The sequence below is a fragment of the Netta rufina genome, assembly GCF_964035555.1.
Source record: "Netta rufina genome assembly, chromosome: 5".
NCBI classification, from domain to species: domain Eukaryota; kingdom Metazoa; phylum Chordata; class Aves; order Anseriformes; family Anatidae; genus Netta; species Netta rufina.
In genome coordinates, this window is record NC_140128.1 from 11,524,597 (window position 1) to 11,543,978 (window position 19,382).

The 19,382-nt window shown below is 40.4% G+C and overlaps 1 protein-coding gene across 1 annotated transcript; it reads left to right on the plus strand.

The window, feature by feature from the left end:
• Positions 1-224: 224 nt before the first annotated feature.
• Positions 225-10,549, plus strand: E2F8 (E2F transcription factor 8; the record flags this gene model as incomplete). The annotated part of the gene is made up of 13 exons (XM_084287254.1): positions 225-395; positions 496-756; positions 1,025-1,181; positions 2,231-2,536; positions 3,181-3,342; positions 4,784-4,921; positions 5,247-5,456; positions 6,214-6,298; positions 6,585-7,089; positions 8,051-8,269; positions 9,101-9,233; positions 9,371-9,690; positions 10,376-10,549. The coding sequence occupies 13 exons, from the start codon at positions 225-227 to the stop codon at positions 10,547-10,549; spliced, it is 2,841 nt and encodes a 946-aa protein (XP_084143380.1).
• Between the last annotated feature and the right edge of the window lie 8,833 nt (positions 10,550-19,382).

A 19,382-nucleotide genomic window follows, 5' to 3' on the forward strand; every position in this document is an offset into this window, starting at 1 on the left:
CGGGCCTCGGCGCCGCGCGCCCATTGGCTGGCCCGCCCCGCCCTGCCTTGGGCGGCTTCAGCGCCTTCGATTCAAATCGGCGGTGCTGCTGCTGCTGCTGCTGCTGCTGCTGCTGCTGCTGCTGCTGCTGCTGGGGGCGGTGTTGTTGCCGCCGCCACCGCAGCAGCGCCCGGTGTTTAAAGCGGCTCCCGCCACGCCCCGCCCGCAAGCAGCACCGGCGCCCAATGGGCGGGGCGGGGCCGGGCCGTTGGGCGCGGGCCGGGCCCAGAGGCGGGAGGCGCCGGTGGGTGCCGCAGGGGGGGCGCCGCCGCCTCACGGCTGTGTCCCCGCAGGCCGAGCGCCGTGCCCCCGGCAGGATGCAGGCGGCCGAGGACAGGGACAAGGACAAGGACAAGGTAGGGGGCTGGGGGCGGCGGGGGGAGCTCGGGCAGGGCTCGGCCGGGCCGGCAGCCCCGCGGCTCGGCGCCTGACCGCGCTCCGCTCCCCGTGGCGCAGGAGAACCGTCCCGCCCCGCCCGGCACCCCGCGGAAGCAAGCGGCCGCCTCGCCCTCCGTGCTGGCGGAGCTGCAGCCCGGCTGCCAGCCGCTCGCCACCCCGCCGAAGCCCGAGGACGGGCTGCCCGCGGAGCCCTGGACGCCCACCGCCAACCTGAAGGTGCTGATCAGCGCCGCCAGCCCCGAGATCCGCAGCCGGGAGCGCAGGAAGGAGCTGTCAGGCGCCGCGGGGGACGGCCTGCAGACCCAGTGCTGCACGCAGGTATGCTCTGAAGGTCTCCTCTTCTTCTTTTAAAAAATAAACCCTTAGCTGAAGACTATTCCGTATAAAAACCTCCAAGCCAACATGCTGCAACTCTTCCTTTCCAGCTCTGACTGTATAGCCTTTATAAATGTAACCAACAGCGTCACACTGTTACACGCAACACCCAGAATGTTTCTTCCACAGCTGCCCACAACCAAGGTGTTCAATGTATACATTCACACACTTGGTGTAAAATGTTTCAAGGTCTCTTCTTATTTCTGCATAGGAGCACTTCTCTGGCGATGAATATGAAAAATTGCAACCAAGTCGCAAGGAGAAAAGCCTAGGGTTACTGTGTCATAAATTCCTAGCCCGATATCCTGATTACCCCAGCACTGCAGAGAACACTTACATTTGCCTTGATGAAGTAGCTGAAGAGCTCAGTAAGTTGCTGTATATGCCATTATACGTCCTCATGCAAATGTGCCAGTAAACCACCCTTCTGTGCTTATTACTTTCTTGCTCCATAACATTTTGAATGCTCACTGTGTACGCTCACATTTACCTAAACACAGCTTTACAGCCTTTGTTCTTACCACAGTTCTTTTAAGAAGCTCAGGTTCACTTAGTGAACTCAGTTAAGAACCTCTGAGTTATGTTTGAGATTAAACATCTACATTACTGCAGATACCACAAATAACCAGTTGCATTTTTTGAACCTAGAAACGATGGCTAAGATTCGTGGCTGACTTTTCTATGGCAGGAGCTAGCATTTCTGATGCTGAGCCCACAGTTTCCTGTCCAATCATGACATCAAAGCAAGAAACTACTTTCTGCTATCTTGTATCGCACCAATGATCTGTTGAGAGTCCAAGTTGCTAGCAGCTGAAGCTTTTTCTTCTTGTAAGAGCTATGAGAATACAGTATCCTGCAGATTGGATGAACTGCAAATTCTATCCATACACTTCTGTACAAAATATCATCTGTTAAAAAACACCTACTCAAAAATGAGAATTGAATAGACAACAGAAAAGGCCAGTATGTTTTTTACTGTGAGTTTCCAAGAGTATTTAACAAGGCAATCTAAAATTGATGCAGTGAATAATTAAAAATGCTTTTTTTAAATCTGTATTGAGACCCATCTAATGACATTACTGGTAACAGTGAGCTTTAGTTCTTAAGCTGTACTCTAGACCAAGAAGAATTTGGTCTACAATACAAGACATACAAGTACAAGAATAACTTGGTCTGGAAGAGCAAGTCCTTGCCATGTCTGAAGCAAGAATTGTTTTCTTGCCCGCAAGATCTGCAAGATTTATTTTCTGTTGGTACTTAGGAGTTGGTGAAAACACCTGAGAATTGTATTAGGAGGGAGAAGTATGGGAAACTTCATTTTTCTGTGCAAGCTGTGTATCAGGTAAATGAATGAAATAAAGTATTTTATGTAGTAAAGATATCATGTTGATCTTCCTTTTTTTTTTCTTTATTTTAGATGTTGAACGTAGACGAATATATGATATCGTGAACGTGCTAGAGAGCCTACACATGGTGAGACGCCTTGCCAAAAACAGATATGCTTGGCACGGGCGACATAATCTCACCAAAACCTTGCAGACCTTGAAAAAAGTTGGAGAAGAGAACAAATACACACAACAAATTCAGATGATCAAGAAAAGAGAGTATGAACATGAATTTGATTTAGATGGTGAAAGAAACGAAGAAATGCCGAGGTCTTTTGTCTCAAATGAGAATTCAGAAATGTGTTTTGTCGAGCTCCCAGGAATGGAATTTCGTGCTGGTAATATTTCTCTACAATGCCAAGAAGAATATGTACTCATGATTATAAGTATCTATGCCCATGAAAAAAACATTGGTATTTTTTTCTAAAACACTACTGCCTGAAAAGCACCACATCTGTTCGTGGTTGGAGGAAGGCTCTACTTTCTTCTAGTTGTCCTATTTGATTCTTACATGTGTTTTACTTTTAGGGCTCAAGAACAAGGGGTGAACAACAGGTGAAACTAACAAACACGCTCAACATATAATCAAACTGCAGGATTTTACAGAAGCCAAAAGTCTACATGACACCATAAATTATTAATTTTTAAAATTTAGGTTTGATTCATGGGAGAAATGCTCACTAACACTTGTTAAATTTGTTATACAATCTACAGTTAAACATCTCTGAGAGTCCAAGTCAGATGATAGGAAAGGTATACCAAGGGAGACACCACACACTGCTGTGTAGTTAGACATGCTATCCACCTAATGACCTGATTCTTGCCATGTAGAGACTCAATGCTGGAGTCCGTGTTGGTCCTGCCTAATTGCCGTACTGTTTGTTCTCAGCATTGTTACTGGCAGATTTCTTCGGTGTTTTTAAAAGCGTTTGTAGCTGCCACATCACTTACTGCTTTAATCCTTTTTTCCTGTCTGCTGCAGCATCAGTAAATAGCAGGAAAGACAAGTCTTTACGAGTGATGAGTCAGAAATTTGTGATGCTGTTTCTTGTATCAACTCCTCAAATAGTAAGCCTTGAAGTTGCTGCTAAAATCTTGATTGGAGAAGATCAGTTAGAAGACTTAGATAAAAGCAAGTTCAAAAGTAAGTAAAATGCTACTGTTCCTGTTTGCTTTTTGATCATGCTTTAAATAGAAACACACAGTGTAAGCTAAATGAGCTATATCTAGTACAAGATTATGTAGTATAAAATGTTGTCATCTTACTACCATTTGTATTTGAACTTCCAAAAACCCAGTAAGCTCCGTGCACAGTTTTTATTAGGGATCCACCTGTACACTGTCATTCATACACACCATGTAAGAGAAGTCCATGGAATCCTCTCATGGTGAAGTAACGTCCGCTTATCGGTAACGATTTCTCCAGCAATCTGTGACAGAGATGGGCATCATTTCAGCAAACGTTTCTTAGCATCATGCAAATCCATGTTCTGGTCATATAACTTACTCGATGGAAATCTAAAGAAATGCTTTAGAAGTCTTGTTAATAGCTTAAACGCTTGAGGAAGCGAAACCCCATGTTGTAACTGCCAATTATTTCTTCATTCTTTTGCCCTGCTTTCGGTTCCCTGCACGTTTCCTCCTCTTGCTCACCATTCAAACGTAAAGGTACTTCTAGGTCCAGGCCGGTATATCTATATTAATTGAAAATGTGCCTGCTCTTGAGGCATTAAGAATTAATTTCACATTTCATTGAAAATTACATCCTTCCTTGCTTCTCAGGCTTTTTTTTTTTTTTTTTTTTTTGGTGAAACTATGCAACAGACCGGTCCTCGCTGGTTTCAGTTCATAATTTCCTTTCCATTGCATCTTGGCAAAACAGTGCATGTGGGTAGTGTTTTTTTGTTAGTTTTCATTTGTTCTTCTTCCTCCATAACATCTACGTCTTGCTAACGTTTTCATGCTGTGCCATCCATGTGTTAATACTTACGGTATCACATTTTACCATCTTCTTGGTTAAGAAACGCAGTCTGAAGTTCTGTGACTTGCTAGACTTTAAATTTTCAGTAGCAGAAGCTTTGGATTAAGCACATTCTGAGTGGTTAAACAATTCACTTGTGGTTCTACTACTGCCTAAAACTTTTTCATAATGGTTGAACCTGAACACAGTTAAAAACACGCAGGATGATCATCCTGTTGGAGTTCAGTGTGTCTCTTCTCCATGCTTTTCGTGTTCTTCCTTGCATATGTACACCTGCTTTAGATGTTGCTGGTTTTCACTACAGAATTTGTGTAGGTTTGGCCAGTATACGAGGCCTAACTTGTTTTGAAAATGTGTTTTTCTACATTTAGCATAATATCTTTACCACTATATAGATTTATAGATCTTTATGTCATTCCACTTCAAATTTTATGATACGTTATTTTATAGCACAAATGCCTGTACCATAAAATAATTTTCATAAATAAATTAGAAAGGTTTTTCCTTTCAGCTGCTAAAAGGCCATTGTCAGATTTTTAATCTGATCCATGGTATCTTGCTAATAAAAATCGCTACAACTTACATTTGTTTTCTTTTATTTCAGCCAAAATTAGAAGACTTTATGACATAGCAAATGTTCTCAGTAGCCTTGAGCTTATCAAGAAAGTTCACGTTACAGAGGAGAGAGGTAGGAAACCAGCATTCAAATGGACGGGACCTGAGGTCTTGCCAAGTATTCAGGGTAGGTTACACGTCATCTTCTTTTGATCTGCTGATTGTTGGGCTTTCTTCTTCATTTTGAAAATCTTTTACCAAAAGACAGTAAACTAGGCAGAGAGTCTTTGACAGTCACATTGTACTTGCTCCTCAACAACATAGCACATTAGTATTTCTTGGAATGTCCAATATATTTCCACATAGCACATACTCCTATATCGTGACTCTTGCATTTCCATTTTTGCTGCTGCTAGTACTTCAATATTTATAAGCTAGGTGCAAATAATTGCTTTTCATTACTGGATCTGCATATGATACATACTTACTCTTCTGTTTCTTCTGCTTTTTAGACACAAAACTTGAAACAACTTCTGCAACCTCCATTCCACATGTTTCAGAACGCATCGCTTCCAGAGAGCAGTGTTCAAAAAATCTCTTTCCTTCAAGCGTCAAGCAGAACTTCACTCGGCATCCGTCCCTAATAAAGTTAGTTAAAAGTATAGAAAATGATAGAAGGAAGATCCAATCTGCTCCAGCCAGTCCAGTTAAAATAAGCACAAGTATGTAGCTAAAAACTGCATTTGTTTTCTTGTTTGTTTTTTTTTCCTGAGTATGTTTCTGACTTGGACATAGTTTCGCATTAAATATTCCAGGCTTGCCATCATCTCATAGGAGATGTGGATGTGTGAGTATGCCTGCTTACAACAAAAACATGTTTGAAAAAGTCAGAAATAGACATGATGGCAGAAATACATATTCCCTGTAAAATGGATGCATTAGAATACTGATAGTGAAAACAAATCTAAAATAATCCATGTTCAGTGAATAAGCTCTGCAATTATTAGAACTCTTTCTAGTTTTAATGGATGAAATCCCATCACAGCCTGTGCTGTGCTGTTGCAGTTGCAATGTAAACATTACTGGTTACAAACTTTGTGCAGTATAGTTTATTCTCTAGATGTTGTATCTTTCTCTATGAACTGTTTTTAACTGTGGCTGGTTGCGGAAGCTACATTTTATATCTTGCTATCTCAGCAGTTCTGTCTTCCATAAAATTGCCAGAAAATTACCTATCCATGTTTGTGTTCTTGTTAAGTGTCTTCTTCGGAGGGGAAAAAAAAAAACTGAGGCTTTAATATTTTTTTGATGTAAGTTACCATCCAATTGATCAAATCAAGTCTGGGTTGGAGTTTATAGATAGCACGGAGTCTTAGTTTCTTCTCATTAAACTTGTATGCCATATTAAATAATGCCATCTCAAGGTAGAAAACTTACACGTTTGGTACATCATCTGTTTTGTTTTCCCCCTTGCAGCAGGTACTGATCAAAATTTATCAGCTTACACAAGTAAAATGTCTCAGCTTGCAGCGATCGCTCAACATCAGCTGGAAGGACCATCAAAGTAAGTTTGCAGAAGTGTTATACTGACAAGTTGTATTTTGTCACTGACCATTAAGTTCAAACTATACTTCTTTTGAGTCAGGCAATAGTCTGCAAAAAACAATAAGCCCTGATAGTGCAGGCTATTTTTTTTTTACTTACTATTTTCTGTTCAGTGGATTGAGACACTCAAGTTCGTGTTAAGTCTTAGTATTACAGAAAATAATTAGTCAGGGTATTTTTGAATGAAGGTATTAAAATACATGTTTGGGCATATTTGTTAGTTTCTTTTTTTTTTTCTTCTTAAGGAAAGCAAAAGGGATGAAAATGAAATTGCCAAGATCTACTTTGGAAAATAATCCGTCCTCACCTGAGGTAGCCCCCAAGCCCGAAACTCACACTGCAGCACCCTCTCAGAAGTCAGTTCTCACTCAGCCACTAGGTGTCTTACCTCCGAGCCACAGTTCAGTATCACCAGTAATACTACCTCAGACTCATTCTGGCGTTTCATACGCAATATACCTGCATCCTTCCCAAGCCCACACTGTGACAACATACAGCCCAAGTTTCACGTTACAGCCTCTACCATGTGCTAATGTGACAGGAATTAAGAGTATTAATTCAAAAGTCTTAAATGAAATAACCACCAAGGAAGTGGACAATCACATAGCTGCAGATGATCCACCAAAGTCCGTGACATCTATGCAATCTGAATCTTCATCACAGAGGTGCCTTAAAAGATCACAAGCATTACAAGAGAATAATTCGATTAAAAAGTATAGAAGTGATGAGGAAAGCCTTGATACTTCTGTGGTAAGTTTTTTTTTGTTTGTTTGGTTTTTAACCTGTTCTATAGCCTAAAGATGGTGCCACCTTCTTATTTCAAACTGGTTTAGGAGCCTGCCCAATGTTGTCCAATTTGTAAATTAATCGTAAAGAAGCCAGACAAGGGAGTAACCTTATAAATACATAATCCTTTAGCTGACTATAGAGGCATTTGTGCTACAGACTTGTATAACTCTTGCAGTATAAATATTCTGTACTGGAATTTCAGAATACCTGTTCTTTTACCTTTGAGGAATAATTTTGGAGGGTATGCAAACAGTTAAAAGATGAAGTTGTAATTGTCTGCTGTTTCTGAGAAGGTGTCAAAGTGTACAGATATCTTCAGAAAGAAACAACTCCCAAAACATTTTTTCAAGACTTACCCACTTAAGAATATGATTCTGGAGCAGTTCAGGTTACTCATCTTTGTAGAAGGGCTGACATTCATTCTTGGCTTTGAAGGTGTTGGGAGGAAAAGTAGACTCATGAGAGTTACTGGACAGGTAACATCCCCCACATCCTGACACCTTCTAAGTATTTCTATCCAGCGTTGTACTTTGTTAACGTTTTAGGCATAATAATACAGCACAGTAAGAGAACAAGAGGTTCAGATAGACTTGATGTGGTTGTAGAAACTAGGTCTGGATCATTTTCCACTCCTCAGTTGCTGAATGTTTTAGTGTCTGTAAATTATCAGTCTGCTTTAAATTGTGCTTGTCAAAACAGCTGTGAAATGTTACCAGAGTGGTGTGGCTGTGTGTGGTACCAACTATCCGCCTGCTGTGAAGGAGCAAGAGGGGATCACATAGAACTGTTTCTCTTACTGACTACAAGTTTTTATAGCACAAACTCTCTTTTCAAACATATGAATGTTGTCTTAGACCTGTAATTGAGAATGTCAAGTCCTTCCCAATGTCTACCTTTGTTTTCATATATACTTTTTTTAAAGGGAGAGTCCGTTAAAAATGAAAGACCACCTTCCAGTGGCTTACAAATGAATCGTGAAATGGACAATTTACAGGAAGAGAAACAGAACGAATCTGAAACATTAGACCTAAGTGTGGCAAGTTGCTCTGACCAATGTAAAAGAGCAGATGCTCCAGAAGATGACACCAGAACCAAACCTAAACAAGACATTCCTGTGGCATTTGCCATTCCTGCTCATGAAGTAAGCTTTGTCAGAGACCGCAACAGATCGTTGTTACCTAGAAAAACACTACTTGGAACAATTTGCAAAAGAAACAGAATTGTAATGAACTACATCTATATAGATTGCCTTTAGTTGGATTATCTTTAGTGTGCTTTAAGAAAAAAACTTACTTAATGTAGGGCCATTCTATGTCTGAATTAAGTACACACATAAGAAGTAGTAAAATGACTTTCAGGCTTTGATTGGGATGAAGACAACTAAGCCTAAGCAGACAGAGGCAATGCTAAGATACTATACCTTCCTAGACTGTTGTTTGTGTGCATTTCATTTCAAATACTTTCATTTACAGTGGAATCTATGTAAAATTCTGTGTTCTGCACTTAAGACTTCCTGCTACAGAGAACTTGAATATCAAGAACAGTTCTGCTGACAAAAACAGACCTTGTAAAAGCAAAAGGATTGTATAACAATGTCGTAAAAAAAACACAATCCTGGAATGAGATGACATGATGACTACAGAGTCCAGGTGCTTCTTCTGTCCAAAAGTAGTATTCCACATAAGGATTTCTTTTGTCAAGCCTAATTGTACTGTGTGGACTGACAGTTCCTCTCCCAGGATATCATCTGGGAATTGAGCCAGTTGATTTCTGGGGACTTGAACAGTCTTGTTTGGCAATGTGTGGCTGAGACTATCTTCAGTCAGAAGTTAGTACAGGCATGGAATATAGGATCCTGGTCATAGGGAGGATAAAGAATAAGGTGGTGGCAAGGGGAATACAACTTTGTAGAAATACTTGCGTGTTTGTTACATCTTTGGGGTAAAGGTGTGTCGTTGTCTTTCTTTTTCAGAGCTTTTTTCCATCTGGCTACCTTATTCCTCTTACTCAGTGCACCCACCATGGCAATAAAGCAAGCCTTTCTAATAAAGAGAAAGCTGGGATATGTTCGTTACAGCACAGTTCCTTCAGCTCACCCCCTGCTGGTGAGTACTAAACAAGATAGGTACACAGTTATCTGGTTCAAAGGACAATGAGCCAGACTGATCCTACTCAGGTCCAGAAGACACAGTGTAAGAGCCTCAATTCTTAATTCCTTCAACACTTGATTTTTCTGTTTCAGGTGTCATTCCAGTGACAGCATCTGAACTGAAAGCAGTTAACATTCCTGCTTTTCACATAACATCCCTGAATATAATGCTGTCACCAACTTCTATAGCTGCTGCTGCACCTGTACTAAGCAACTCCTGTCTCAATTCAAGCGACACCAGTTCTGCCCAAAATCCAAATTCTTCAGTACTGAACTTTACACTGCAACATGTAGGACTAATACCTGCTGGTATGCAAGTTCCTGCAAATCCTGTTCTTCAGCATGTACCAATCTCTCCAAAAGCAGAAAATAGTAACCACAGCTCAGAAAACACGAACTTACAAGAGGAAAAGGTAAGTAAAAACATCGCAACTTCTTTGACCACGTGCCCAGTGGGAAATAATAGTGCAGTAATTCCTTTCTGCAGGTAAATTTTTTAAACCAATATTTTTTCAATCTTGATTTATAAATCACTAGTGACCACAAAAAGCAGTGAAGACTAGCATAAGTACAATGTAAGTGAGAGGTTACAAAGGAAGAACACGTATCCTAGTTGTTGAGGATGTGGAGCCAGCTGGAGAATGATAAGGTGTGAAGAGACAACTGTCTTAGAAGATTTTGGATGAACCTGAGATAATATATCCTTAAAGTAACAGATCTGTTACTTTGTCTTTCCTTGTCAATACTTTCCTAATTTACTCTCAACTACTACTTAACTGTAGCTTTTATTCATAGGATAGCAGAGCATTATAACAGAATCTTGTTTCCCATGGAGTTTTCTCTGTGTAATATATATAATACTGTATTGTCTAAGGTCTGTTTGCGCTAAAAATAGGAGATAGATTTGAGAAAGCAGTTTCTCTATTTAATCCATTTTGTATAGACATGCATATTTCAAGGAAAATAAATAGTTTAATTTCTCTCTGTAGAGTTGTTAATTTAAAAATTTCAGGTAACTGTTTGCTAATATCCTGCAGAAACCTAAAACTGTAATTCAATTTTTTTCTTAAATGAAAGTAAACTCTCTCTCCTCTCTAGCCTAGTGTTCCAAAGGAACCCGAAGAGCCCCAGACAACAACAGAAATGTTTTTCCGCACACCAGGAGGGCCAAACACAGTATCTACACTGTCTGCAAACTCAGATGGTACTGACAGAACCTCTCAAGGAACCCTATATATTCCTCAACGAAAACTTGAAGTGTCAGAAGACTAGTTTGGGGATATCAAATTGCTGACTGTGTTAACAGGCATAATTACTGATAACACACTGCACACGATGAATTGTATTATGGACAAAACGTGTTTTGGCAAGACTGCAATACTGGAATAGCCTTAATGCTTTAGAATTAAAACTGGCTCTTAATGAGAAAGTTAGTGTCTAATATTTTTTCCAAAGGACTTACTTAAGGAATTATAGCAGCAATGTTATGTATCTAGTGTTTTCTGTGTTGCTTTTCTGCTATGCAAAGTAACTGAAATTGCCTTTGTACAGAAAGGTACAGTCTGTCAGTACATATTTTGCACAAAGAAAATACTGTGAGTGTGTACATATTTTGTTTTAACAAAAAGACCATAGTTGAAATTTCTTTTGCTCCAATGTTTGATAATGCTCTTTTGTAAAGTTAGTAAAAAGAATCTTAATCAAGTTTTATATAAGTTAAGAATTATTTATACTGCATTGTAAAATCAGTTTGTTCAGATTCAACTTACATCAAACTGTCAAATTTTGGCAGTTTTTTTGTTTAATGAAATTAAATTACTGGAGTTGAGTAACACACCATACTGGACTCTTTTTTTAGGGGTGTGTATAATCTGAACAAAGGCATAATATTTCATCAAAAAGGCGCATTTAAGTACTTCAGTCTCCCTTTTTCAACTCTCTGTAGAGCTTCCCTATACCAATTAGAGGAAAATGGTCATGATAGGTGGGATTAGAAGTACCTAGACTATTCCATGAACTGCAGTTGAGGTGTTAAGGAATGGAGAAGTTACATAGCTTGGGCCTCACACTAACAGCCAGTTTCAGTAAGACTAGGTAATATTACCTTGCCTCTGCTCTGTTCTCAGAATTTGAGCCTGATGCTTGCTGTGCTACACACAGCAAATACGTTCTCTTAATAGCAGACAGGCTTCAAGCCTAACATTAAGTTTCTTCACTATTTGCCCAAAGGCTTTGTATCTATGTAAAACAGCTCGTGACAGAAATCACACATAGTTACTAAAGCACCAGCTCTTCACCGTTGCAATGTGAAGTCTGACTTCTAGGAGGGAGTTCTACCTCTCTTGAACATCCCCTAACCACTCCTGCTACAGAAGAAAGGTAGTAGAAGAAACTGTAGCTTGAAAAAAAAAAAAAAAATCAAGTTCAAACCTTGGAAAACCCATTCACAATTACAGAGATGAGCTAGATTATTTTGAGTTCAATAATGTTCTATCTTCTCTTGCCCTCAAAATAACAACTGACAAAGCAGAAACCACCTTGTGCTGCAAATACTTGAACAGAAAAAAAATTACTAGTTTCATACAGAATTACATAATTCAAGGGCTTGTCCCCCTAACTTCCTTCGTTAAAACTACTTTTTTTCTGATAGAGAATTCTTAAGGCAGAACTTTGGTTAAAGCCTCACTACCTTTTCCTTCAGTCCACCTTAAGTTTTAAACACTGCTATAACTTACCCTAGCAGAGGATCAATGTATAACACTATCTTATTAATCTTTCATAACAGCCTGCCACAGCAGAGGCCATAATACTTCTGCTCCATGAAATGTTTACTTTGTCCTTAGCCCTAATCTGCCTGGATCAGCTGTGAAGCAGAAGTTGTAGTAACGCTATGCATGTGTAGTATGTGTATGGCATTATTTTCCTTTACTGTGCTGTATGGGGACATAGTGAACATTTTAACTTAAACCATCAACAAGGAAGGGAAGAGAAGCCTCACAGAACAGAGGTCTTACCTCAGCCAAGAGGCAGCACAGTTCATTTCCACTTTCTAGCTGAGATCGATGTCAGCTTCTGAGTGTTGCTTCTCCCCTTCTGCAATTTTAAACAGTTTAAGTTAAGCCACGCGTGTATAAATACATACACTGGAGTCTCTTCAGTGCTGAAGGACGAAAGATAAAGCCTCACATTCATCTTAGATGACATGGAATAAATTAAATTAAATGAAATTTAAGCGAAGTCCAGTGTATGTGCCTTCCCCTGTGAAATATGCCTGTCTGCCCAAATTAGGGCAGGAGAAAGGCTCTGTAAACTACTACAGTAAAGCCCAAGATTCAGGATTGGACTGGCAATGAAATACAGTTCAAGCAGCTAACAGTAAAACTGACTGGCTTGCTTTTTAATAGTATGAAGTTACTTTATCATACAAAATACATCTGACAGGATAACTATGGAAATAGTCCTACCTAAGGGGGAGAGAAAAATACAAGCTGGAAAACCAAGCAATTCTCCCTGCAGCAGCAAATAGAGTTCTTTTTCTTCTCCAGCATGATCATTGATCAGACCAATCTTCCTCACACCTCGTTCTATCAGTGTAACTGTAGAAGTACAAGGGCGAAGGTTTATAGAAACTTGCATTACTTGAAAGTACAGAATTTTTGGCTTTGGATAGCGCAGCTGCCAAAACAAGAAACTGCAGTAATTAGGCTTGGAAAAAGGTCTTGTCACAAACAGTGCCCTATTGTGAAAAGCTGGACATATATTCCCACTTGCTGCCTAGTGTCCTTTGACTCCTATCAAAATGCAGTTGCTTGCTTTTTCCCGCAGGCTTCATCATACCTAGCACTTTGTTCTTGTTCACTTTGCAGGCTGAAAAGCTACCATCTCCCTGTTCAAAGTACTCTATTCCCCAGAAGACCTGCATTTCACTCTGACTAGTCGAGCTTGTTGCTCTTTCTACATGTCTAACCTCTCCGTAGATGGAAGCTCACTACCTCATTTACTGTCGCCAAGCTCTAGGAAAGTCCCTCTTTTATGACACGGTGCAAATCCATCCAAACACGTGATCTACCTGAAGACGAGAGTGAAGGTTAACGAACACTCAGCTCTCTCAAATGTCAAGGATCCCAATTCATGAAGCACCAAGGGTGCAAACACTGGGTTCTCGTGGAAAGCTTTAGTGCTTGCCATGCACTAGCAGTGAGCTCAATCACGCCCCAGTCCCTCCTTGCTACCACCTTACAAGAAATGTTCACTGCCTGTACACTGCAGCATCACCTCTGCATGCAGCCTTATTTGATATAGGCAAAAGAGTTCAAGAATTGCCCAGGGAGAATGACCAAGAAGAGGTCAAGTCCTGGTCTCCTGCTCAAGAAAAAACAGGTCCCTAACTCTGCATCGAGGACCTGTCTCTGCATTAGGAAATCTTTGCCGGACTCAGCAGTCAAGGGATCCTACAGGCTCCTAAGAGCTTTCAAAGTAGTCTGAGTGAACAGGCCCTTAAAACCCTAAGGTCTGACAGGGATTTGGCATCTCAGCTCCCTGCATTTCCCTGAACGTCCCAGAGTGGGGACCTTCAGCGTCAGTCTGTTCAGTTTTCAAACCCTAAGCTGGAAGGGCTCGGTTTTTTCACTCACCACAAAAGTCACAACACCAAAGCAAGTTTCTTAATTTAAAAATCCTTTTAGCAAACAAGAATTAGCTTCCAGATTTTCAAAGCTCTTAAAATAAATGTCTGTCAAAAAGGAACTTTAAGTGCTTCATACTTGGGTTTTTGCATTTCTCATACAGCTGTGGCATCATCCGTTTCCAAGGGGCTCACCGAGGCACAGCAAACATTTACTACCACAGTGGTAAGACATGTTAAGCATCATGCATATTAACTAGCTATCTTAATGCCTAAAAAAAAGGTAACAATTAGAAAATTATAGGAAAAAAAAATCTCTGAACTCTAAGAGCTTCATCAGACACACCATTTGTAGATATCAAGTTATGAACTGCTCAGCTGAAGGAAAATTTCTTTGGTTTAAAGCTGTTGAATTCCAGAGGGGCTCCTACAAACAGCTTTACATATGAATAGCTATAGTTATTTTGGCAAATTATTTTTTGCAATGTGACCATTCATGACTAAATCCTCATTTTCAGGAACCACTATCTTATGTTTCACATTTAAGCAATGCAATAGCGACTACAAAACTTTACTCTTTATTTATGATCTATTAGGCTGCATTTAGGAATGCCCTCTAGGCGTCATCTGAGGGGCTGCATTGTTGTCCACCTACTCACAAGTGGACATAAGGGAACAAAATGCCAGGCTTTTGTCAGAAGTTATTTTCAGCTCCATGATAGCAATGGCATTGCTCAGATCCCTGAAGCCCTCTCTCATTCCCCTCCCCTCCCAGCCTATAGGGCCAGCAGTGGTGGCCACTGCATTTAAAGAGTGCAGGAATCCTTCCAGTTCACATCCTTGGAGGCATAAGAAAACAGGGAAAAACATCAAGCTACTCCGGTAAGTACGCTATATGGGGTTCAGCTGGTAAGGGTTTGGTTTTTTTTCCCCAACAGGTAGTAGAACTTGCTTATTGCTTAAGAAAATGCATAGCGAGCCCTACAGAGCTGACAATACTATTTTAGGTTTGTAGCAGTCAACTGATAAGAGATTCGTCTGGGCTTCTCAGCCTACTTAGTAGCTACTGGTGTTACAAGAACAGGGCTGTGGAGATCCTTGTTAATGAGGCACGCGTTGACTATGTGCGGGACCAGATAACAGAAGTTTCAGAAACTTTAAAATTGTTCCAGAACTACATAATTGTGTTTTCCACAGCTAGTCCACGTACATATGCTTTCTAAAGCATAAAAATTTACCTGCTCTCAGACTTTCTCAGAGAGAAGTATTCTAGAAAATAAAACAAACTCAATGGATTTAATGTCAGTCACTAATTGGTTTTATATCATACAAGAAAAAATTCTATGCAAACTGGCTAAAAAGAAAAAGGCAAAAAAACAATGTGGGATGAAAGAATTCAGATACTGATTACACAAGCATTAAAGGGCAGCATGATCAGCAAGGTACTCAGAAGAGCCACAATACTTAAAAAACAAAACATTGCTTACTTTGAAAAGCTATCCATCTAAAAATCAAATTATCTCAAAAAATAAAGCCTTACACCTATATAAAATAATTAATCTCAATCATCATGGCAATGTTTTACAGCCTTTAACAGCTTTGCTTGCCACAAAAAGACTTAGTGCGTGACTATGGGCATAGAGAAGGAAAGGAAGGAAAAGTGAAAGCTGATAGCAGAGGATTAGCTCTGGAAAAAGGAACATCTCATTTGTACAGCGGGGTGCAGCTTTCTGCAGCCACATGAATCCATGTGAAATGGTGAGCGCACGTGCAGGGGGCAGGAAGGGTTGGGTTTTAGATTCCTTTTTGAAGTCACAACTAAGTACCTGGTTCTAGTGTCAGGGTACCTTTTGTTTTTTGGTGCCAGCTTAAGTTTCTCTCAAAGTGTGCAACGAGACATTTTTAACAGCAATACAGCATTACTATGAAAGAAAATAATAGATAATTAGGAAGGATACGAAGATTAAAGCAGAAGTTGCAGGCACAGGACTTTTTTTTTTTTTTTTTTCCCTATCAGCTTTGCCCATCACGTACTTCATGTCATGTCACTTAAAATCTTTTGTTTCAAAAGCACTCATGGAACTCAGAGTGACCACTCTCAATGAAAAACCAATGTTCATCTTCCCACGTCAGCGTGGAAGATCCCATCCCTTCATCTCTACATGTTGGTTTACCACAGAAATAAAGGAAGAAATGCTAGCCATCATGGTGGAGGTTGAATATATTACACTAATTGACCTAAAAATTGTGTGTATCCATAGTCCATTGAATGCATCAGAACGTAAGAAATATGATTATCAATATATAACAATACTGCCTCTTTCATTAAGCGAGCTCACTTCTCAAATGCAAACATTTTCTCTATTGTAGATTTAGTCTGCTAAGACATACAATGCTTTCCACAATGGATTAGATTTTGACCAAAACACCTTTTGGCGTTTCTGGATGCTGCAGCAAGGATCGTGCTTTACACTGCAGACACATCAAGATAAAACAGAACATTTTGAGCGCTAGCTAGAGAGAAAGAGAAAACCTATAGCAGCATTTTATCACTACTTCTAAATAGAATTGAAATGCTTAAATATTTTTAAAGCAAACAAAGCTTTTGCCAATAAGGAATGCTACACTAAATAACAGTAAAACTGACAGAGAAAAAGAAAATCAACTAGAAACACCAGAAGACATTACTACTCCTTCAGAAGAGACACTATAGATAGAATTCAGTTGCCCTCAGTGCCATTTTAGATGTCCAAAAATACTCAAAATGTTCCTACGAGGCCAACAGATACAAGACAAGGCTGGTGAGGGAAGCTGGCTTACTGGAGCAGCAGCCAGAGGCCCGGCAGGAACTGCACGCAACGTGATGAGATCTCCACATATACACAGTGGGATCCAGCTCTACCTTTTCTATTGAGGCTATTCGAAGGTCTTCACAAAGGAAGCCGTGTATTTTTATCCCCACGGGGCTGGTGAGGTGAGCAGCACTGAGGAGGGCTGAGTGAGTCACTGGCTGTCACAGGACAGGGCAGCAGCAGTGCTGTGATTAGATACCAGAAGGGAGTCCTGCCCGTGCTGACATTTCCCACAGACTTCCACAGGGCGAAGAATTCCCAGCATAGCCTCGATGCTTGCACTTCAGCGTAGACAGCGATTTCATTTGATATTATTATTCTTTGTTTCTTATAGAAGAAATCAGTGTTTTTATGCTCCTAACCAGGTCTGGGCCAAACAGCCCTAGCTAGGACTGAACCAGAGATGCAAGGCACAGCGCTCCTGCCGGCCCTGGTTCAGCCCCTACACCACAGCAGGATCAGTGAAGTGATCATGAAGACCTACATTTCCCAGTCTATTTATCTGCTTCAAAGGCAGCCTGTAGCACATGTGGCACCCTGAGATAACCCTCCCAGCCACACGATAAATGACTTCTGCCATTCACACAGAAATTACTTGAGCTCTAGACTATCAAACACAGAAGCATTTAGAAAGGAAAACCTACTATTTTGCAAACACACACCAAAATAACGCGCAATATCTTTTTTCACCCGCACTGCACTGCCTAGCACTATCTTCTGCTCCTCTAGGAAACTTCTAAGGCCACTACCTCATCCACTTCCCATTTAGATCAATGGATCTAAATATATTTTTGGATGACACTCTTATCAATAGTACTGTGATCAGTGACACACACTCTGTGACAATCATGTTACAGCTAGATTTGTACAGCATGCCTAATAGCCCAGGAGAAGACAACTCACATTTTTTTCATGCTTGTGAAGAGCACAGAAACACTTCAAAGGCTCCTTTGGTCTGAGGCAAGCCTATATAGTGGTGTTACAATCTAAATAAAGTGAAGCACGTATCCTTGGCTGCACGTCCAATGTGTAATAAATTCTACTCCATGTAGTAGCTGCATTTTGAAATTGAATGATACAAGCTGCTGAATACTACAGCAAGGCCAAGCATGCTCCTCCAGCTTAACAGTACCTGAAGTGCCTGCCAACAAGGGGTAACACTTATATATTGGTGATCTATGCTAAAAAACAAACAAACAAAACATTGCTAGCAGTCCCTGTAAATTAGCCAGATTAAGATGACAAAACTCAGGGCATTTCAAATGAGTTTAGATACTAGCACCAAATTTAATTAAGTGGAATTAAGACTTTGGGTATAATTTTTGCATGACAAGTAGGAGGCTGAGTTCTATTTGCAGGTAATGCAGACAGAAATTGAATTTATGGCTTGCAGTAATCCTGCTGCACAGGCAGCATCTGCAGGGAGGGCCACTGCTGTTCTGCATTCAGGGAGATGAATAAAGCAAGAACACAAGTTCTTGCCCTGAACTGTGGAACTGTGGAGTTGCCCTGATCCCTCACCCGGCTTTTAAGCCAGGCAGTGCAGACATCATGCCATCCACTACCACTCTTCCCGTAAGGATTCTGGCATAACATTTTTACCATGACTTCTTTCTCCTACAGCTTCCCATCAGGTGATGCCAAAAAAGCATGGAAAATGTGTATGCATGCCCAGTCATGTAACTATAATTAGCCTCAGGAGCAATGGTTCTTCTAAGAGCTCTAACCACAGCCTGTAGCTATCAAGCATTATCAGACTTTCAGAGATTATTTGTTTCTTTCAGCTAATGATGTAATCAGAATTAGTTTTCCAACAAGTCTCCTGTTGCCACAGTTTGAAATACTCTGTGTGTCTCTGAAGGGAACTAGAACAGCAGAAGCAGTTTTACTCTGTTAGTAACTAGAGGTGCAAACCACGCTCTTCCCAGGCAGCTGCCGATGCTGCTGCAGCGGGTACAGGATTCAACTGGCTGCTTGAATCAAAGGAGATGCTGTGAATGCAAAAATCTTGTTTTAATTTTCAATCACAGCACTGAATTTTCTGTCACTGCTCTTCCTTCTCTTAAAATCTTTGACAAGTATTACTTCAATTTTAAAAGAAAAAATAACACCTATACAAAAAATGCTTTAAAAAGGGGAGAACATAAAATGTCAGACAGAGAAAAGATTTTACCAAAGTGAAATATTTCTCCCTATTCCCTTTTCTCCCATTTAAAAGAAATTGGAAAAAGATTTAAACAACACTATTTTGTTAAAGCATTCCTGAGTAAGAGGGAAACGGATTTATCATCCATTCCTTGCATACAGTTATTCTTATTTATTTCAGCTACATCAGATCTCTATATTGTATTTCTCCTTCTTTCTTGTTACATTACAAATAAACACAGAGGCAAGCTGAGCCTTCCTCTCTCTCATGCATCATTAGGGTTTTCTAGCTGTCAGAGCAGCAGGAGAACTGACAGGGTCTGAAAGAATTTAATGGAGCAGTTGCTTTATGGCAGCTGAGGACTAGGCTGATCAAGCTAAGGAACTGGTTCCACTAAGCCAAAATCAGCATCCCAAAGGAGAGCCTGGGTCTTGCAGTAGGATGTCAGATATGCTGTCTACTGCAGGTAATAGTCACAGCAGT